Raw genomic sequence first — 22,726 nt, 5'->3', positions numbered from 1 at the left:
ATGTTCATCGTTTGGGTAGTCTTTCCACTCTCTCTCTCTCGTATCCATAGATATCCCTACGTCTACTCTATGTCAAATCGCTCTGCATCTGCTAACTCTTATATGTCTACTCCCTCTCTCTTACCTCTCTCTATTTATCTGTCTACTCCCTCTCTCTCCCTCTCTCCTTTATCTCCGTGTCTGCTCCCTCTCTCACCGTAAGGGTATCCTCCTATTTCCCTCGTCAAGATTGTCATGTAGTCAGATCATCAGGTAGGCTACTAACAAGATCAAACATCAGCAACTGGCCTAAGAATAAACCTCTTAGAAATGAGCCAGATAAAATTAAAGACATATCGGCTCATAAGTGTAGGTGTACACTTGTTAACTGATAGACCGCGGTGATAGAAATCCTCTCATCTTCCAAGGATGCTGATGAGACTCAAACAATTGGAATGGGACAACCTTCTAGAATATAGCTTCCTGATCAATTTGATTTCGCAATACTTGTGTATGTGTGTGTCAGATATTTATTGACAGAAATTAAATGTCATTTTATTATTTGTTATTTGATTTTCCTTTTATTGTTAAGGAATTAGAATATGCTCCATAAAAACAACATAAATTTTTTATTCACCATGACATCATATTCTATAGAAATGCTAAATCCCTAAATGTCACTTTTTAACCTTGAGAATTTGGATAAGAATCTTCCCTTAAATCTGTCTCCCGAACAAATTGCAAAAGGAACTTCCTTGATCATTTAAAAGAAATTTCTGAAACTCTCTTGTTGTGTGCCGGTGGTATATCTCTTGACAACAACACAAGAGAGGGATTTTATTCTTCGTATGAAGAGTTGAGCTCTTTGATAATGATTAACCCAGATAAGGGAAAAGGAGTTCATCTCAACCATGACTCTTCTAATCAAGGTAAAATAGTTTCCGAGGTTGTTGTTCATTGATAGAGTTTCAGTCAGAGAAGGCTTGTTTGCAATGGGCTCCTATCTCCTCTGAACATTCCAAAGATTTAAAATATTCCAGATTGAGTGAAAAAGCTCCCAGCTTTGTTTTCAGCAAGAAAGAGTTTATCTCCTAATATAAATGATTCACATTCAAAGTTCAGATCAGAACTTATAATGTTCAATTTAGCAATAAAAAGCTTCTAATCGTCTAGTTAATTATAAATGGGACATCAAACGTGTTAAAAAAACCTTTTGTCTTTGGTTATGAATGGGAAAGGATGAAAGATTATTTTTACCATTATGAATTACAAAAACCTTATGATGGTGCACGCCATCAAGGATTGTCAGCGATGCCGTTCACGCCACCCGCCACCGTCATCGAAGACCAGGTGAAAGAAATGCTCAATTATCTTGGTTTGGTCTTCATCGTCTCTTGTCGTGTTTTGTGTTTTGTTTGTGTTCATCACCCCGTTTTCTTCGTTCTGCGACGCGTCTCTACACATGTCGTTGTCGTCACAGGGAGGGATCCTTAGCCAATTTGGAACCCCTCCCTTGTGCCCTTTTATTTCTTTCTTTTTTTTCATTTTAATTTCCCTTCTACTTTGTAATGAGGGGCCCCAATTTATAAGGGCCCCCTTAATGGACCTCGTCTCCCCTTTTTTTTTATCCATTTAGGGGGCCCAAACCTCTCCCCTATATAAAGGAAGAGGGGGGCGCCATAAAAAATCAGACCAGGAAGAAGAAGAAAATCGTTTGTTAGTCTCTTGGGCTCACCATTTAGAAAATAAAAAAAGGGAAAAAGGAAAGAAAAAAAGAGAAGAAAGGAGGAGAGAGAATGAGAGGAACGGAACAGGGACTGGTTTGCACCGGTTCCGTCCTGCCCGTGCGCCTGTTCTAGGGCTCTGTTCGGAGCCCTAGGCGGCCGCCGCCGCTGGCGCGCTGCCACCGCGCTGCCTCGCATCTGCCGTCGGGCTACCCCAGACCAGCGGGCGCCGCTAGAAATGACGCCTACACCGCTAGAGGCGGGCGCCATCGCCCCAGCGGGTGGCGCCGCAACCAGCGGGCACCGCACCCTGTCGCAGGCACCGTCGCAAGCCAAGCACGCCGCCGCAAGCCGTAGGCACCAGCGCCAGCAGTGGGTGCCGCCAAAAGCAGCGGGCGCTACCGCAAGCAGCAACGCCTTCGCCAGCAACGGGCGTCGCCGCCAACAGCGGGCGCCGCTATAGCCGCTGGACAGGCCACAATCGCTAGAGCGGCCGGAGGCGCCAGGCGCCGCCGCAGCCACCGGGAGCAGCCGCAACTGCTAGGGTGGCTGCAACCACCGACGCCGGACGCCTCCACTGGGCTATGCCATTGCCCCCTGCGCTGCCGCCTCACTGGGTACTGCCATTGGACACCTCCACCACGCCCTGCGCCCTGCGCCCTATCGATCATTGCCAACCCACGACACCTAGATGAACGACGCCCTAGGACGCTATTCCTCACCGCCCCGAAGAGGTCGTCGCCCCGAGCGCAGGACGTCCTCAACGAGTATTTCGTCAACCTTCATAAATAGCTCCAGCGCTACTTTGCTTGTCAAGCCACCGTGATCTCTCCGGCAACTCTCCGCCCCACTAGCTCTGAATCGCAGCTGACCATCGACGATACTGCACTACGAGCCACTGCAGACGAGGTACGATGTCCTCTCCCGTCGCTCGTTTATTTACTTCCTGTAGTATACCCTCGTCTTGACTCCACCATGCTCAGGCTAGGTAGGTGAGAGAGGACGAACTGAGAGAACTACGGTTAACTGAGTGTCTTATCGGTACGGACGAGGACGTCCGTTACGTGCGAGCCCTACGGATAGATTCTGTTCGGCCGTAGACGCCTTGTCTTTTGATGTAATTCACTCAACCTATCTCGCTCACCTATGTCTCACCCCAGCGCCGTGGAGGCAAGTCCACGCGCGAATGGTGGAGTCACGGCGCAGCAGGAGGATAGCCACGGCGGGAGGACGCGGGGGTCGCGCACAGGTGAGCGGCGACGTCAGTCCGTTGCACCCCAGACTCGCGCGCGCAAGCGGCACTGTTTGCCTACCATGCACCGACGCCACGACCCGCACCCAGAGACGACGGCACCGTCGCCACCGAAGCTCGTGCCCATGCGCCAATGCCGTCACCCGCGCGCAACCTCGCGGCATGATCTGCCGCCGTCGTGTGCCTACCCGCGCACCAACGCCACCGCCTGCACGCAACCGACATTGCCACGTCGCATCTGCCATTCTTCCCTGCTAGTAAATCCTCATCCACGCCTCAGCCCCATCGTCTGTAACGACGCCGCACCAGGCCGATGAACAAAACCGAGACGTCTGTCCCCCGACATTAACGAGGTACGTCGCTCGGTCACCGTCTCTTATCTTTTTCAGTGCATTTTTGGTTTGCCTCTACTGCGCTCAGGTTCGACGTAGGTGAGCGAGATAGGTTGAGTGAATTACATCGAAAGACAAGAGCGTCTTACCTTTTTGGTACGAGTCTGGTTCGCCCGCCCTGTGATAGCAACGTCCGGTGGGGTCAGCCCATTCGGCGCCATGGCTGTCCTCGTCTTGGCGGACTAGGTTTGAAGGGTCTACCCTACCTCACTGGGCGACTCCGTCGATTTCCCGGGCGTCGGAAATTCCCACGAGTCGGCACTTGCACGTACCATAATTTATCGCTTTTGCATTCCCATCATCATTCGCTCATTCGCATTCACCATCGGATGACGCCCCGCCGTAGTCCAACTTTCCCCACCTTTCATCGACACCGAACGATCATATTCGGTGTCGATCGGACGACGTCCCAACGACGTCCAGCATCACCTTATGGTATTAAATTGAATTTCAAAATGTTATCATATAGAGAAAATTTTTCAAACTTACTTCATCGACCGAAAAAAGTGGGCTACTATGGTCAAGTTGTTTTCCTATACATTGAATTGAAAATCTATGGTCGATCAGAAATGTTTCACTGATAAATGCTTTTTCTTGACACTTTATTTGTTATGATGGATCATAGTTTTGATCCAGGATGATGGACCCCACATGAAAATATTATAAAACATTAGTAATATATGCTTACCTGATGTGATGGATTCCAATCGAGATGCCTTTTGATAAACATGTAGGCTCAACTTATGGATATCCATCCCCTTACAACGAGGATACATGTCTCTCAACGACAATAGACATCACTATCTCATACTTGTTCGCATTGTGATGATGACCACACTTATGATGAAACAAATGCTGAAGCACTAGCCGGTGGTACACCAATTGAGGAAATTGATTTAACAGCCAAGGGGTCGACCATTGCAAGCAGGGACTATGTACTGAGGTCCAAGGTTTTACAGTATTTCAGGAAGACGGGACCTCAGCAGTATGAATGCAAGGTATGCACGAAGGTTAAGCCCCTCCCCTGAGAAAGGCCCTGATTAATAGGAATATGTAGAGCAGTAGAACTTTCTTTTAGAAGCCTCTTCAGACGTTTCATCGTGCTATTCATGATGAGTTGAAGGATTACTGTAGGGAAATAAATCTATTGCTGACCTATTATATGGTGGCCCGTGCACTAGGAACGACCTCAATGGACTGGATTCACCCAGGAAGTGAATAACATAGAGCTCAGGCGGCTCATATGCGTTGAGGACCTGCCATGAAGTAAATCATGCAACAACAGTATTCTATGATGTTCTTAGTTCTTCACATAGTTTTACATGCATATTCCAAGTTAGAGATTAGTGGATCAATCATTTACAGAAACACATGGTGAAAAGAAGAATCCGTTGGCTCAAGAACTCGCCAATGTCAGCCATATCTCCCTAACCATGGATGCGTGGACATCAAAACATAAGATTGAACCACATGGCATCACTATAGATTGGATTGATTGTGAGTGGAAGTTGACAAAACGGGTGCTGTCTATTCGAGAACTAGTTCACAACCATTCTAGGGAGAAAATGACTACAGTTGTCATGATTGTGCTTGAAGAATGGAAGTCACAGCTAAAGTATATAGTGTGCCAATATATACATGAGTTTTTATGTAATGTGATGGTTTATTTTGTGTTACAGGTTGCTTCAATTAAGACCGATAATGTTTCGTGCATCAAAAGAATGATCAAAGTATTCTTGGACAAAATAGTGGATATGAACTCGTGCTTCACACCAGTACACCATGTTCCTTACTTTGCGCACATCATTATCTAGTCGTCCAAGCTAGGCTATCAAAGCATTGCATTCGAGGACATGCCTTCCTAGAGGACACAAAACTGACATGACTCAAGAGAATAATCCAATGAGGGAGTCATGTGGTACAAATGTCAGTTCTTTCTATCATCGGCAGGCTATGCCATACGTTTGAGAGTTCATAACTACACAACAGATCCAAAAAAATATCACAAGTTATGCACAACACTTGGGCTTCTCAATAGCAACAAATTGCCCCTTGACATGCCAACAAGGTGGAATTCCACCCAAACAATGTTGGAAACGACAATGGAGAAGAGGCACACCTTGTTCACCATGGCTATCCTCAGTCTGCAACAACAAAACCTCCACATTACTGATGACGAGTGGGGCATGTTTAGTGAGTTCATAAAAATTTTGAAGTCATTCGCTGAGCCTACAATCTTATCCACGATGTGACCATGTTGACAATTCCTATAGTTGTAGTTGTTACTTTGTTATATGCCCACTTACATTGATGTCACTTATGTAGAACAGAATCTATTGTATGCGCTTGACAAAAGAGGCATGTGTTTCACTCATTGTTGCTATCACCCTTATGTCAACAAAGTTGTCCAAGTATACATCTATGCTAAAGCACACTATAGTCCTAAATGTTGCAGCCATACTTCATTCTTCTGTAAAATTAATGTATACGGATACATTACAACACTTAGTTGTCTTTAGTTACGTATGCCATATGCTTCAAACAATGACAAAATGAGTAACTAACCATACATGTCAAATTGGTAGAAGATAAGTATTAGTGATGCCAAGCATGTCAACTGATAATTTTTCAATATGATTGAAGCTCTACATGATGTACGATTCAGATCATGGGTCAGCTGTGTCTATAAATGAGTTGGATGACTACATTGTCTCTTATTTACATCATATAACATATTATCCTGGTGGAAGGAAATCGAGGAACAAAAGTTTTTATCGGTTTTGCCAGTCTCCCCCAATTAGAGAGATTGTTCTTCACTAGTCAGGCCGTCGTCACATACCACAGATACATTCTGAACACATAAAGTAATGAGGTATTGACAATTACAAAGTGTTGGTTGTGGCCATAGAAAACCAAGCAGCGTGCACTATACACTACTGCTAACAAAAAATTATGGGATGATGAATTACTATTAGCACAGTAAAGAACCATGGCCAGTTCTTTGTTAGTCAGATTTAATCCTTTATAGGATTCTTAATTCATCTTACTCTTGCAGATTTGCAGATGCCAAAAAGTGTTGTGAGGGAGCATGAACCAAAGGGTTCATAGAGAAGAACATGGTTGGATAATTGCGACGGATGTTTCACTAATAAACTTGCAGATGAAAAAATGAAATGACGCTTTTGCTGCACGAAACAAACTTCTACTCATCACTCGCACTACCATTAATTATGTTGTTCAATAATATGGATATTCTTCATCTATCACTTCATCACATCCCCTTGTCTCACATTATTGACATGGTCTCAAGCACAGAACTCACCCATATGTATGGCTAATGACATCATCGACATGTGATGTCTTCTCACTCTGTCACGTTGCATCATGCCGCTGGGTCAGAGTATTGAACTGTCCTCTAGCAGGGACACCATCCATCATTGTCGACAACGTCATAGACCTGTGATGTTGGGAATGTTCTCTCACTCGGTGACCTAACATCATGATGTTGTCTCACGGTATTGACATAGGCTCCAGCAGGGAGTCGTCGATCCACGTGGTTGGCAACATCGTCAGCATGTGATGTCCTCTCACTCAGTCACATCACATTGTGTTGTTGGGTCACGGTATTGATGGCTACTAAGTGGGGACGTCGTCCATTTGCACGGTCGACAACAGCGTCAACATGTCACATCAGAGACATCCTCTCACTTGGGCATGTCATGTAAGGTTGTTCGGTCACCGTATTGATGTGGCCTCAAGAGGGGATGTCGTCCACCGGCATGCTCGACGAAGTCATTGGCATGTGACATTAGGATTGTTCTCTATATAGCCACATTATGCCATCTCATCAGGTTAGGACATTGATGTGGCTTGAAACAAGGGCATCATCTACTGATGTGCTTGATGACATCATCGGTATGTGACATGGGGAACATCCTCTAAGTCACTCATCTCACATCGTCTTGTCGGGTGACTCTATCGTTCTGGTCTTGAACATGGATGTCATCCATCAGTGTGCTCGATGATGTCATTGACACATGACGTTGGGGACATATTTTTCCCTCAGTCATGTCACTTAGTCTCCATCTTTTAAAAAAATTAAACATAATTTCATCTAGATAATTATGCAATATTTTTCAATAAATGTGATTTCTAATTCTCCCATCTCAACTCATTTTATTATACCTAGGACTCCAAATTATTCGTACAATTAGTTAATACATATAATTATATATATTTTACATAATACTGGCTGACTTATTATTATTCCTTCCAAACTCATGCCTTTGTATTTCAAAATATTTCAACATACTTTTATGTACGTCATCATAAATGATTTTGAGAATGTATGAGTTTCCTCTAACCTTATTCTTTTAAAAATTAATCCCATTCTCACACATTTTATTTTATTGCCGAACTGTTTGATTTTGCCCAAACAGTTAGAACAAACCTTGGTTCGAACTCCATAGAATAAATGTTGATCAAATAAATCGAATATCTTGTTTAAACTCGATCTATAATCTTGCTCTGTCAAAAGATTTGATCTGTTTGGATTGAAACTTTACTTGATCGATCAAAACATTTGATTAACATTCGATCCATTCGATTCGGTCCAAACTCCAATCCCTAGTACCACTGTACCGGCTGTTTTCATTAGCCAAATTTTCATGTATTTCCTCTTAAAAATCATGCTTATCGACCTATTGGGATGGGACGGGGCATGGACGAAAATATTTGACACAGGACCAACTCTGGAAGGGATGATTCATACAAACTTCTCAAAATGGGGAAGGAACGATCTTAGTTTGTCCCGTCCTTCATCTCAATCTTCAGATGGTGCACTGTATTATCGGATAGAGTTTGCACTTAATTAGGACAGGCTGGAAGAAAATAATAAATATCGAAGGACCTCCATTAAATGCCAAAAGGACATAGTGCCCGGGATGAGACGACAACCAGAAGATACAGCGCGACGACAGAGAAAGAAGCTTTGGAGGAAGGGAATTGAAGAACATAAAAGAGGCCATTCAAACACCTACTCCCATTAATCGCTGAAGTCGGACAGAGAGATAAATTGTCTGATATGTCATCACTGTATCTTCGTTCCCTTAAGTCTCTCGGCATTATTCCATTTGGCTATCGTATTATACCATCCCCTGAGAGTAAAGATAAGGCCGAGTCGGCTCACGCCGGCCAAGGCCACATCGAAGAGAGCTTTCAATGGTGAGGTGGCCGGACTTCCGCCGGAGAAAGCGAGGGAGAGAGCGAAGCCTTGAAAATTACACGGAACGAAGAATTGCCCAGACTTGATCCCGTTGACCGTTCCTCTGGCCACGTCATCTTCGCCCACTTTAGGCGAAGACCTCTGCAGAATCCTAGTGAGCTCAGGAAATTTTTCAATCCCTGCCACCGGATAAGATCAGACTTGTAATGATAAACGTCTTATGGAGGGGGGGAGAGAGAGAGAAAGATAGGAAGAGAGAGACGTAGAATGAAAGAAAGAGAGAAAGAGACAGTAAGAGAGAGAAAGATAGGAAAGAGAGACTTAGAATGAAAGGAAGAGAGAAAGAGACAGAAAGAGAGGAAGACAGCGACCTGGATGAAAAGAAGAGAGAAAGATAGGAACAGAACGACATAGAATGAAAAGAAGAGAGAAAGATAGGAACAGAGAGACAAAGGATGAAGGGTAGATAGAGAGACGAGGGAAAGGAGAGAGAAAAAGGAAGGAAGAGAAAGAGAGAAAAGGAAGAACATAGAGAGAGAGCAAAAAGAAGAGAAAGAGAGAGCGAAAGAAAGGAAGAGAGAACGAAACATAGGAAGAGAGAGACATCGTATGAAAGGAAGAGAGAGATAGAAAGAAAGGAAGAGAAAGAGGGCGAATTTGCGAATGAAAGGACGAGAGAGAGACAGAAAGATATAGAGAGAGAGAGAGAGAAAGGAAGAGAGAGATAGAACGAAAGGAAGAGAAAGAGAGCGAAAGAAAGGACGAGAGAGAGACAGAAAGAAAGGAAGAGAGAAAGAGAAAGAAAGATAGGAAGACACGGACAATGAAAGGAAGACAGAGATAGAACGAAAGGAAGAGAAAGAGAGAGCGAAAGAAAGGAAGAGAGAGAATGAGAAAGATAGGAACAAGAAGGCATAGAGTGAAAAGGAAGAGAAAGAGAGTGCGAACGAAAGAAAGAGAGAGAACGAGAGGGAAAGAGAGCGAAAGAAATAAACAGAGAGAACGACAGGAAAAGGGAGAGCAAAAGAAATGAACCGAGAGACCGACAGGAAAAGAGGGCAAAAGAAATGAACTGAGAGAACGACAGAAAACAAGAGATCGAAAGAAATGAACAGTGAGAACGAGAAAACGAGAGAGCGAAAGAAATGAACAGAGAGAACGAAAGGAAAAGAGAGAGCGATATAAATGAACAAAGAAAGAGAGAGAGATAGATAGATAGATAGAGAGAGAGAGAGAGAGAGAGAGAGAGGGAAAGAAAGAGAAAGAAAGGAAAAGAAAGTGAGACAGAGCGAGAAAGAAAACAAGAGAGAGAAAGAGAGAAAGGGCGAGAAAGAAAACAATCGCCAGAAAGAGAGAAAGAGCGAAAAATAAAACAGGAGAGAGAGAGAGAAGGAGCGAGAAACCAAAACAAAAAGAGAGAAGAAGAAGAAGAAGAAGAGAGAAGCGTACCGTGAAGATAACCCGGCGTCTCTACGGGAGGGCGGCAAACCAAGCTGACGCGGATATTGTGGGCGATGACTTCTTGCTGCAAAGCCTCTGCCAGCCCTCGGAGAGCAAACTTGCTGGCGCAGTAGTGAGTGTACCCGTAGATTCCCAGCTAAGTGATCGAAGAGTCAGAGACGAAGTTAGTGTCGGTCTTCATCGAGGACGATTACAAGAAATCCTCTTCACCCCCTTTTGCCCTCCCCACGACGACGACGTAGAGGAAGAAATTCTTTTGGCCGTCGTCGTTAGTAGTGAAGAGGAAGATAAAATAATAGACGACGAAGCGACCAAAATCTTGATCCTCTTGTTATAAGCATAGTGGTTATTCTTTTAATGTAGACAACGATGACGATAAGGAAACAGAATGGGAACACACGGTGAAAACGCAGGTTTGGATCAGGATAAGAAGTACCAGGCCGGCTTGGGAAGAGACGATGGAGATGGATCGCGGCGAAGAATCATTGCCGGAGGCCTGCTGCATAGCGGGAAGCGCGTGGCGTATCAGGTTGAAAGTGCCGACGACGTTGATGTCCAGCGTGTTCCTCACTTGTTCCATGTCCATGAGAACGAGTTCCCGCGGGACGAATATGCCCTGGCTGCAGACGAGCACGTCGACGGTGCGCGCGTCATGCAACGCCTTCTTCACGCCCTCCTCGTCTCTCACTTCCGCGCTGTAGATTGAAACGTCGGCGCCTGTGTCTCGACGGATCTCGTCGCGGGATTCTTCTAGCTTCTGGCGACCGCGGGCTAGAAGGGAAACCCTTGCTCCTTGTGCAGCGGCCTGCTTAGCTATGGCAAGACCGATGCCCATGGACCCGCCGGAGATGAAGACGTGGCGGCCCTTGATTGGTACCCTCGCTCCTCCAGGCTTGATAACGACGCTGAGGACGAGGAGAAAGATGAGTACGGCGGCCACCGCAGAGCCGAGAGAGAGCAGGATGAGTGAGAATAGCTCCATCTTCGTTGTTCGGGTTATGCCTGGCTCTAGTGATATTTATACCCTATTTGGATACCCAGACTGCTGAATACTGGTGGCGATGTTGCTCGACGTATTAAACCTTGAGATCAGGAAAACGTGATAGCTGCTGCACCTTCATTTGAACTAAGTGAAATAATTCAATTGACCACCGTCCTTATCTTTTAAAATATTTCAAACTGCAACTTGCACTATAACCACAGGAGCAATTTCGAAGAGTCCTTTGCGCAAAAGTCCTTGGTTTTTTAGGTTGAGGAGGATTGATCGTGAATTGTGTCATTATAGTTTGAACAGATAACAAATGTGTCAAAGTTTAGCTAGTAGATATATGTTAATATAAGTTGGTGTATAACAGTGTCAAACAAGAACTAGGAAGGATAGTTTTTATACAGGTTCACGATGGTCCCCAACCATTGATTTTGCTTTATCTTCCCCAGAGCATTGCTCAAAATTTAACAATGTTAATAATCTCATCTACCTATGATAAACTATTGAATAATCACAAGATATCTAACAATTAATCTCTCAGAGAGAGCTTCCCAAGGTGCTTGAGGTTTAACACCCTTGTTGGAAGAAACCCCAGGATGCTATGATAAAATGCAGAATATACCAGCCTGGACAAGAGCAATACGGCAGTGTAAAGAGATAGATAATAAACCTCTATGTATCACCAGCGTGACATCAACTTCCAAGGTCCCCAGTGCTTAATGTAGGGATGCCATATGCTGATGTATCCGAGTTCCACCTTAAACTTCCAACACAAGGGAGTGACTGCCAAGGAATGTAAATCAATGTAGAGAGCAAAGAGAGGGCAAGAGATAAAAAGAATGAATACCCATTGGCTGTAAATCGGGTTAGGGTTTACAAAGGAGTGGAGTTAAGTTGGATATTTAGAGATGTCTAGAGCCCATTGAGTGTATAAAAAGGCTTCATGAAAGGTTAAAGAATCTATTCATTTCAAATTTGTGGAATTTAAAAAGGCTGAAGAAGACGAGTGATTAATGGTGGAGAAGATGAGAAGAATGAGGAGGAGAGAACTATACATGAAGATGTTAGTGAGAGAGAAAGAGTTACATATGCTATAGAAACCTAATGATAAGGAGGAGGAGGCACTAGATCGAGAAATGAATGACCTTAAAGGGAAACTAAGAAAAATCAAACTAAGTACCACCCACAAGATATTATTCTTGGTAGTTCTATTGATTGAACTAGAAACTGATCAACCTTTAGCCACAATGTAGATGTAGCCTTTACATCTCAAATTGAATAGAAGAAAGTCAATGATGCTCTAAACGATTAAGATAGGTTAAATGCTATGCATGAGGGAGTTAGTTCAGTTCAAAAGGAATAAGGTTTTGGAGCCCCAAGAACTAAGGGTAAGAATTGATGGAAATATATGTGGCTGACAAGCCAATCACATATTCCATATCTCCTTCCGTGTTCATAAATAAAACGTATTCATTATACTGCACGTGTGATGCTTAAAATGAAGTTCGTGTATACATGATCAAACTTAGTAAATTATGATGAGATTATAATATAGAGATCACTACTCTTTAAGCATGTGTTCAAAATATTCCTATTCGAAGAATACTAGAGAAGGACATAAAAATATATGGATAGAATAGCAGTATTTATCCTCACTCATATGGTGCGTGTGGCTGGTCCCATAGCCATTATTGTGGAGACACAAAGGATAGATAGTGGGTACTCTTTAGTGGAAAGAGTTCTCTAAATTGATCTGTGTGAATCCCTGAATAGTATTATACCGAACTGTTAATCAGGTTGATTCACGTTACGGTTGTGTAAGTAGTCCCTAAACCTGAGACTTCAAAGATGCACTGTGGATGGAGAGTTGTACTTTGACTTACATCCCTAATCATGGGATTCTAGATAGTCTTAGTTCGGGTGCATCAAAAAGTTCCAAAGACAATTGAGTGATCAAGATGGAATTGTACACCCTTGCTATAAGAGGTGATAGCTCAAGGACGATGATGTGATGAAGTCATTGGCCAAGGCAGTGAAATATCTAAGAACAGTTCTCCGATGATTTATGAATGCGTCAGCACTAACTCGGATGACCGATAAGGGTTTGACAGTTCACCATACCCTAAGTCTTCCTAGGAGTGTCAAGTGGATGAGGGACTGTACGTACATGGTAACTGATGATGAACAGGTTACATGAGTGAGCTGATAAACACTCTTTTGTATCTTTAGAGCACGAGGTGTAGCTTGGTGCCCCATGTGTTGGAGACTCAAACTATCGATTGGGTTAAACTGACATAACATTAATTAATCTATCTGGTGATATAGTTAATTAATTTTGAAGGCCAATAAAGGTTATTGGGCCACTAGAGTCACTAATTGGACTGATATATGGGCCTAGAGGGTCACACGCAAAAGGTCTTTTAGACGTTGGAAAATATACTTAAGTTTAGGGGTTTTTTAAGAATAATACTGATGTAGTATATATAGGGAAATGCCTTCCCCTTCTTCTTCCTTCCCCCACACCTCATCTCCACTCCCGATGCGATCAGGACGGCGGAACGGCGACGACGGAGTGTGAATGGGGCAAGTCAATGAGAAGGAGGAGATCAAACGTACCAAGGACATGTGTAAACAATATTGTATGTAAACAGTAATGTGCAAATCCGATGTTATGCAAATCATTTTCACAGCTCATGCAAAATGACTTTGAGATGAATCTAATGGGGGAACTGAGCTATTTCCTCATATTTCAAAGTCTACAAAAACAACATTTCATATTTATATGCTAAGAGAAGTACACCAATAAACATTTGAAAAAGTTTAAGTAGAAGATTGCTAAGTCAAAATATTGACCAACAATCTATAGACGCGTAGTTGGATACCTACAATACTTAAAAGCTAGCTGACCAGACATAGTTTTTAGCATATGTCGTTGTGCTAGGTTTAAAATTGATCCCAAGGAATCCCATTTAAAGGGAGTGAAGATAACACTATGGTATCTCAAACGAACCAATGATTTATGTATTTGGTAAGCTAAAAATCAAGAATTGACATTCGTCAACTTTTCTGATTCAGACTTTGCTGGATACAAAGTTGATAGGAAAACATTAACATCACTTTGGCATTTATTTGGGGATGTCTCATATCATGGACATCTAAAAAGCAAAATTCAATTTCTTTATCCACGACTAAGGTTCAATATAAAGCAGGTGGACTATGTGGCGCTCAAACTCTATGGGCTAAGCAGCACCTAGAAGACTATGGGGTGACATTGAACAAAATACCTATTATGTACGACAATACAAGTGCCATCAATTTGGCCAAAAGCTCCATCATAGATTCACACACAAAGCGCATTGAAGTGAAGCAACATTTCATTAAAGATCAAATCACTAGAGGTGACATTGATCTTCACTTCAGGGCAACTCAAAAGCAAGTTGCAGACATCTTCACTAAATCATAAATTTAAGATCTATTTAGCCATCTATGGAAAGAGCTAAGCAAAGCCCATGCTAGAGACTTATGATAACATTCTATTATGCTACAAGTTTCAACCAACACATGTTTTAGATCCAATCCATCAAGGATAAGACTTCAAATATGATGCTCCTATTCATATTCAGAATCTTATCAAACTTATACTTTAGGGGTATCTACTCGTAATCTACACAAATATTCAACTCTTAAATGTATTGATATTAGATTTTTTATTGCTTCTACTTATAGGGAACAAGTTATCTATATAAATTCTTAATGTAGTCATTCTTACGCCAAATGATGATTTGTTTTTTCTGTTTTTCTTTAAGATTCTCACGAATCTGCATCTCAAGCATTCTCGCTAACAATTGGATCTAACCATGTATGTCGATCTCCAAAGAGTAGTTTGAATTGCCGTATTGATGCAAAGCTCTTTGCTAGGGGTAGCTAGAATGTAGGGGGAGCTAGAAGGTAGGGCAAGCTATGACTTAGGGGGAGCCCTCCCAATATTTTTGATCATGTTCAAAAAGGGGGAGATATCAAATGTGTGATTTCCTTTTAATATAATTAATTTGGCTCGATGGAAATATGGAATGTCGCTGGCAAGCCAGTCATGCATTCCATATCTTGTTCCATAATCATTAATAGAACATATTCATTATACTACATCTGTGATACTTATAATGAAGTCCATGTATACATGATCGAACTTGCTGAACTATGATGAGATCGTAATATGGATATCACTTGCCTTTAAGCATGCATTCTAAATATTTCTATTCAAAGGACAATCGAGAAGAGGATCCAAATATCCAGATAGAAGAGTACTGCCTACCTCACTCATATGATGAGTATGGTTGGTCCCCTAGCCATTAGTGTGGAGACACTAAGAATAAACAATGGGTGCTCTTTAGTTGAAAGAGTTCACTCAATTGATCCGTACAAATCCCTAAATGCTTTTTTATGAGGGCAAATTGGCTAATAATTGTTTTAGTAGTGTTTTTATAAATTTAACTTTAATCAAATCAAATAATTTTGATAAAAGTATAAATCTCACTCGAACATAGAGTCTGAGTAAGTTTGTCTCCACTGGGACTGACACTTAGAGAAATATTTTATAATTGAGTTACCAGTTAATAGGCAATGGTAGTGAAAATAATGATAGAATGTATAAGAATAAATAAGTAGTTTGTAAGTAAAGAGAAAAATAGGTGAATAGATAGAAGAGAATATCATGTAAAATATTTATCTCTTCTTATAGATACTAGATAAAGAAGTGAGATAATAGATATTAGATTTAAAGACGATATTATTATAGTTAGTGCAGAAGTAGAAAGTTACTTAATAAGAGTAATTAGAAGTAGAAAGTTACTTAATAAGTGATTATTTAACAATAAGTTAGTGATTAGAAGGGTATAGAGAGAGATTAAGAGTGAATAAAGGAGCTGCTAATAGTAATTAAGAAGTGTATATATTGATATAAAAGCGTCTAGAGTTATGGAATACTACTTATATAGGTATAATATTTATTATAGACTTAATACATGTATTTTTATATGTTTTTAATATTTTTATAGTCGTTTCGGGATGTAAATGGGTAATTTAGCGAATCACCTTGGAGGTGTTCGACCAAATGCCTGATAGAGATTGCCTTAGTATATATGTATGTATTATAATCTGTATTTTTTATATGTGAAAATTAGAGAAATAGAGGAAACTTTGTTGACACCCGAAAGGTGTTTGACTAAATGCCTCGGAGAGGTCAAGATAGGAACAGGTAAATAATAATATCTATATGCCTAGAGTTTTGTAATCTTTATTACAATGAACCTATATAAATCAGTAAGTACTCCTCAAACACAAAAGGAGTTCTATGGAATGCTAAAACAAACTCGCGGTAGCACTTTTTAATCAAAATGGGCTAAATCAATGTCTAAACTAGTTTGAAATCCAGACTTTCCTTAAACTAAATTGCAAAATGATAGAACTACTAAATGAAAATGAGAAATGTGAGATTAAAAATGATTGGTAACATCCCATTATCATTTTAAGGTTCATTTTCCTCCATCCATCGCATCAGTCCTCCATCCGCTCCATCATTCTCCATCATCCTCTTTCATTTTTTTCCTCCTGTTGTTTTGTTCATGTTGCCATTATTTGTCTCCTGTTGCTGTCACCATCTGCTCTTTGGCTTTCATTTGTTCATCTGCTTTTGTTCTTCCATCTTGTTCATTTCCTCTCTATTTGGTGCAAGCTCCTGAGGTCTCTCCCCAAAAAGGTGCTAGATGTCTGGAATGGTCATGTTTGGTTGTCAGTGTGGTCGGTCAGGTCGTGGTGTCCTTTGTCAGTCCGTCTGTGTTCCCTATTGCGTGGCTTATCCGAGTGGCCTTGCGCTGGAGTGCCCCCTGAGGGCAGGTGGCGGGCCCCCCATTGCCCCCAGCCATTTCATTGGCCCCCTAAGGTCCCACCTTATGTGCCATTGACCAGGGCCCCCCACAGGTGTGATCCTGGTACCCCATGTCTTGATCCCCTCTCCGCCAAAGGAGGACGCTCCGGGACGCTCAGGGCTGCCAAACTGCGTTGCGAAAAGGTCCAAAAAATAAAAAAATGAGACTTGAAAAAAAAAAAAATGAGAAATGAAAGAAATTAGATAAGATTCTGATGAGAAGATGGATTTATTAAATGGAATGGATGAGATCATAAAATTTAAATTAAAATACAAAATTTAAATTAATTTAAAAACAATTTTAGTTTTAATTTTTATTATTTTCAGTTCATTATATCAGCTCACAATAACAATATTATTAATATTATTATTAATAAAAACATTATAAAGAATATATATATATATATATATATAATATATATCAATATTATATATAATATGATATAATATAAAAGATAAAAATAAAAATAAATAAGAAATATATAAAAAAATAATAAAATCCTATATATATATAATTTTTTATCTCCTTCTCTTTATTTGTCGGTCCTTTTTGCTACTCTATGTGTAGCTATGGATACGCAGCTATCTAGGGTGCTAGCTGCTGGCGGCGGCTGCGGCGGCAGCGCTTTTGTGGCTTCATTTTTTGGCTTGGGTGAATTGTTGAAATTGAAAGATAATGCGAGAAATAATGAAAGAAACACAATTTTCACAGATGAAATTTTGAATGAATGATGATTTTTAGTTGATAAACCAAAAATTGTTGAAAACTCGATAAAAAAAAAAATTAAAAAAGAAAAAAAACAAAAAAGAAAAAGAGAAACATAAAAGAAAACAAAAAGAAGAACTGAATCAAGAACTGATGCCTGCTGAATGATTTGAACGATGGGCTTTTCGGTTCACTTCCCCTTTCTCTCCCCTTCTCTCGTCCTTCTCTCTTCCTTCTTCTCAATCGCTTCTAGGTGCTGTTATCAGCAGGGAGGTTCTCTTCCCCCCCTTCTTCTTCCCCCCTCCCTCCGGATCTATGTCCCATGGACATATATATAAATGATGGTGGGGAGATATATTCTTGGGGGGCTCGGGAGGAGCAGGAGGGGATGGATGAGATGGTGATGGAGAGGATGGTCATGGGGGTTCCTCATGGCTGTCCGATTGGACTAGCGGTACCCCTCCCCTGCCAACAACTTTCTCCTGCCAGTGGCGTCGACGGCCAGAGGCACCAATGGAGGAAATTACCCCTGGTTGTTCGATCCTCCTTATAACTGTCCAATGGCTGCAATTAAATCGCAGCCCTGGACCCTCTAGTTGTGCACTCTTGTTGCCACATCACCACGCCTTTGGGCTTCCCCGACAGCTGCCTCGTCACTAGGCTCTCTCCTGATTCACCCGCGCTAGGTCCGGCATCCATGTCATCCTCTTACAACCAATAAGAAAGCCTGAAAATGAAATAAAAGATATTAAATAGGACAGACAGATCTTATCACTCGATATTCTTTAATAAGATCAGGCGGACGATATCATATCCGTCTTTTAAAAGGAGCCCAAAATGATACGGGCTTCGAGCCAGGTTTGCTCGAAGCCCAGTTGTGGTTTTCTTTCACAATTATATGAGATCGCGGCCAATGGGGCGCGTGATTGCTTGATTGCTCAGTGGCTTGGCTCACTGCAGTTATAATGAGATCTGAATCCTATATCAAAATTTTCTAAGTACAAGGCATATATAATTGCCAGCATATTCTACTAACTTAATCAAAATAAGAGCCATACCTCCTCTTTGAATCATGTGATCCTTGGTGCGGGCCTCTTTGGGCTCCTATTGCTTGCGGCCGCTGGGCGTCTGTGCCAAGCGCTGCGCCTTGTTGGCTGTGGGCTGGCTTGAGCCCCACACTCGCTGGCTTGCTATTGGCTTCGGCTCTACGCGCCTCGTTCGCTCTTTAGCCGGCCCAATATACAATCTTTCTTATTTATTTATTTTTTTAATATATATCTTTCTCTTGTTTCTTCTTCATTCCATTCTGTCTCTTTCTTTGTGTGAATTTGTTTCTCCAACTTCGTCTTCTTCACTGTAATAGCATATATACTAAATAGAACATTAAAAATTAAAATTGTATTCAATATATTTTTACTAATAAATACTTGAAGTTGTAGAACATGCATAAAAATGACATAAAATGCATTGTTTCATTACTTGCTCTACTTAGAGCATGAAATGTAAAATTTTTATAAAATTGGAGAAAATACATATGAAATGATCCCAAAATGATTTTGAAATATGTATAACTACATTACACATTTTGGGTCTATAACTAACCCCTTCAGTTGGCATGCTACTAATAGAATATATAAGTTGAGCATTATTATTATTTTATAGGTCTCTTCCTCCTATTTCCATCTTCAATTTTGACTTCTTCCCTAAAAATCTAGGATGTATCTCACAAAAATTAACAATGTCTGAAATATATTTTTACTAATAAGTTCTTGGAATTACAAAGCATGTAAAAATAATATTAAAAAATTATTTGTTTTCTCACTTGCTCTATTTAGTGCATAAGATGCAAATTTTAAAGTTGAAGATAATGCACCTGAAATGAGCCCAAAATGACTTTAAAATGTGTACGAATACATGCCACATTTGGGTCTATAAGTGTTATCCCCAACTTTCATGTACATTGATTCATGTCATGGTTAAGTAAGTTGTCCTTAGACCTGTGATGGGGGACCATCTTGACTCATAGACCTAATTTCTTTGTGTTTGTTCGCACCTGTTTGGATCCCGTAATGGTCCTACATTTTTGTACTTGTGCGCCCCCATGTATGGGCATGTATGTGGAGCTCTCTGTTATTAGGGGCCTCTAAAAGACTTACTTGGGCCTTCTCCCCTTTATTTCTAAAGGAGAAGGCCTATATTTGACACTATAAGAGGGGGGTGCCCATGGTAAGGAGGAGGAAAAGAAAGAAGAGTTGAGAAAATGTAGCCCTTGATGTTTTCCTGGTTATTTTTATTTGTTTTTTTTATTTAGTTTCTTTAGGGTTGGGTCTAATTATGAAAACCACCCCTCTCAGAGGAAAGGGGGAAATTAGGTCACTTTCATCGACCCTCACCAGAGCTGTGCCGCGGCCATTGCTGGCATCGCTATCATCGCCGCTCGCGCGATTTCCACGCTGTCAACAGCCTCAACTGGGCAGCCAGCCACAGTAGCACCCATCGCCACTGGCCAGGGCCGCAGCCGCAAGCCGCCGCCACAACAGCCATAACTTGTGACCATAGCTGCACCCCGCGGTTGTGACCGCAACCTATAGCCGTAGTCAGTTGTGGGCGCAAGCCACGGCCACAATAGCGGCAACCGTAAGCCACGGCTACAGCCGTCGTCCACGACCGACCGGCCAACGACCGCCAGGCCATCCGCCACCACCAGAAGCCACAGCCACCGCCGCAGTCGCAATAGAACCTACAGCCGTAGCTGATGCCATGTCTCGTCCGTGTGCCCGCTGTTAAGCCCGCTACCACCCCTACTTGCGCTGCTCCGCCTACCTGTGCTCGTCGCCATCTTCACCACCGACACTGTTGCACCAATCTGCATCGCCGCACCTACCTACGCCATCGCGCCACACGTGCCACACACGTGCCTAGCCGCGCGCCTTTTGTTCTTTAGAGTAGCCTACAGGGGAGCGATCACCAGACAACATGCCGCCGCCAATTCACCACCACCAAGTACATGCCGCCGTAGGAAGAACAGCTGTCACCGTCACCACCAACGCCTACCTCCATCCGCCAATAGCTAGCTTTAGTCATCACTCACAACTGATGTCATTGTAGCAACGCCTAACATCGTCGTCGTTGAAGTCTGATGCATATCCCCTTACAATCGTCATGTGTTGCACCTTTGCCCCATCCAATGCCCGCCGCTATGGTCTCCTAAAGTAGTTTCAAGGGAGACGTTCATCAGACGACCTGCCGCCGCCAGTTCGCCATGAAGTATATGTCGTTGTAGGAAGAACAGCCACCGCTATCGTTGTGACGCCTATCTTTGTTGGCTATAGCGAGCCATAGCCGAACCTCACCATGCCACCATTGCTGACGCAGCCGCCATGCATCACCGCTCTACTGATTAGTTGCCCTCCGTTGTGGTTTAACACGAGCTGCTTGATCCTGGCACGTCGTGTTACATCAACTTGAGACACCAAAGACATCTTGTTCGCGAGCAAGTGTACTTTGATTATGATTGGAGAGTCTTAATTCATGGGATTATAAACATTCTTAGTTTGGGTGCGTCAAGAAGTTCACGAAGATGATTGAGCAGTCAAGATGGTATCATCTAACCTCGGTATAAGAGGAGACCACTCACAAATGATCATGCCATGAAATCCTTGGCCAAGGTAGTGAATTATCTGAGAAGAGTTCTCCCATGATTTTCAAATGCATCATTACTATCTAGGAAGATCGACTAGTGTTTCATACTTGACCATATCTTAAGTCATCCTAGGAGCATCAAGTGTGTGAGGAACTATATGTACATGGTAAGTGATGATAAATATGTTCCATCAGTGAGTTGATACATACTTCTTTGTTTCTTTTAGAGCACGAGGTGCAGCTGGGCACTCCATGGAATCGAAACTCAACCTAATGATCTTGTTAAACTGGTCAAGCCTTAAATAATCTATACGATGATACAGTTAATTAATTTGGAAGGCCAAAAAATGTTACTGGGTTAGTGGAGGCGTTAACTAGAGGGATAAAAAGGATTAGGGCATCACACGTAAATGGTGTTTGGACGTCCAAAGATATACTTTATTTTCTGGGTTTGTATGAAATAGGTGAAGGCCTTGAATGAATATGACCCATGCTAGAAGTTTTTAGAAGCCTCCCTTCTGCCCAAAACACCACCTCACTCCTGATGCGATTGGGACAACATAATGACAATGAGAAATGGCGAATAGAGCTCGTCAAGGTGAAGGACGAATTTCAACGTGTCATAGACCATGTAGACACATCTAGAGGTAGCACACATGAGCAGCTCCACATGTCTCACATACAAATCAATGGAAACATAGATGCGTGGAACGCGTGTATACGTGTACAAGCTGCGCAAATGAGCAGATCGACTTGTCTTGCTCTAGGATCCAAGAAATCACAGACACGATTTGTGCATAGGTGATTTCTTTTATGTTTTTGTTGATGCCATTATGATTTTGTTTTGACTACTTCGTTGCATGGAATCATTATGTTCATCGAGATCAAGGCCTCTAGAAACAAATAATATCTCCATTATTTTTATTTACTATAATCATCTTAATTTTATCATTCTTAACTCATATTTTTCTTGTCTCTCAACTATGTAATTTATATGTATCTCAATTTTCTTATATATAACCATTTAAAGATTGTTAAATTTTTAATTACTGTTCCCTATGGACACAATCCACACTCATCACTGGATTGCTTTACCGAAGTGAGTACAGGTTTATATTTAATTGATTGAACTCAAAACAACTAAAAATTAAAACCCTCAATCTGGGTTTATTATTCATCATCTTGGTGGATCTATATCATAACGCATTATACCTCTAATACAAGGAATAAAACTGTAATATTGTAGGTAGGTAAAAAGGAGGAGAAGGAAAAAGATAAACAAAGCAAAATTCAATTGCATCGCATTATGCAGACTCATAACTATAGAAAAGATAGATTTAATGATAAGGAAATACAGTATCCCTGTTCCTTGAAAGTCAGAATATTTTTTGCAACATCAGTAGCCTTTCATTATATTATATCAATATAATTCTAA

The 22,726-nt window shown here is 41.7% G+C and overlaps 1 protein-coding gene across 1 annotated transcript; it reads right to left on the bottom strand.

The window, feature by feature from the left end:
• Positions 1 to 8,233: 8,233 nt before the first annotated feature.
• On the bottom strand, positions 8,234 to 11,069 carry LOC144715194 (3-dehydrosphinganine reductase TSC10A-like). The gene is made up of 3 exons (XM_078590106.1): positions 10,469 to 11,069; positions 10,021 to 10,168; positions 8,234 to 8,750 (listed from the first exon to the last, which is right to left on the bottom strand). Exons 1-3 carry the CDS (start codon positions 11,012 to 11,014, stop codon positions 8,437 to 8,439), a joined length of 1,008 nt encoding a protein of 335 aa, XP_078446232.1. The 5' UTR covers positions 11,015 to 11,069; the 3' UTR covers positions 8,234 to 8,436.
• Positions 11,070 to 22,726: the final 11,657 nt, after the last annotated feature.

Source organism: Wolffia australiana, chromosome 18, assembly GCF_029677425.1.
Source record: "Wolffia australiana isolate 7733 chromosome 18, ASM2967742v1".
Classification (NCBI taxonomy): Eukaryota; Viridiplantae; Streptophyta; class Magnoliopsida; order Alismatales; family Araceae; genus Wolffia; species Wolffia australiana.
The sequence above is the reverse complement of the archived record's forward strand: the minus strand, read 5'-3'. Positions and strand labels throughout refer to the sequence as shown.

Excerpts from the sequence above, each read along its gene's own strand:
- LOC144715194 (XM_078590106.1), bottom strand. The coding sequence starts at position 11,014 with ATGGAGCTATTCTCACTCATCCTGCTCTCTCTCGGCTCTGCGGTGGCC. Across the intron at positions 10,169-10,468 it reads TCTCTTCCCAAGCCGGCCTG|CTGGGAATCTACGGGTACAC; the intron begins GTACTTCTTATC and ends TCGATCACTTAG. Across the intron at positions 8,751-10,020 it reads GACGCCGGGTTATCTTCACG|GGATTGAAAAATTTCCTGAG; the intron begins GTACGCTTCTCT and ends ATCCGGTGGCAG.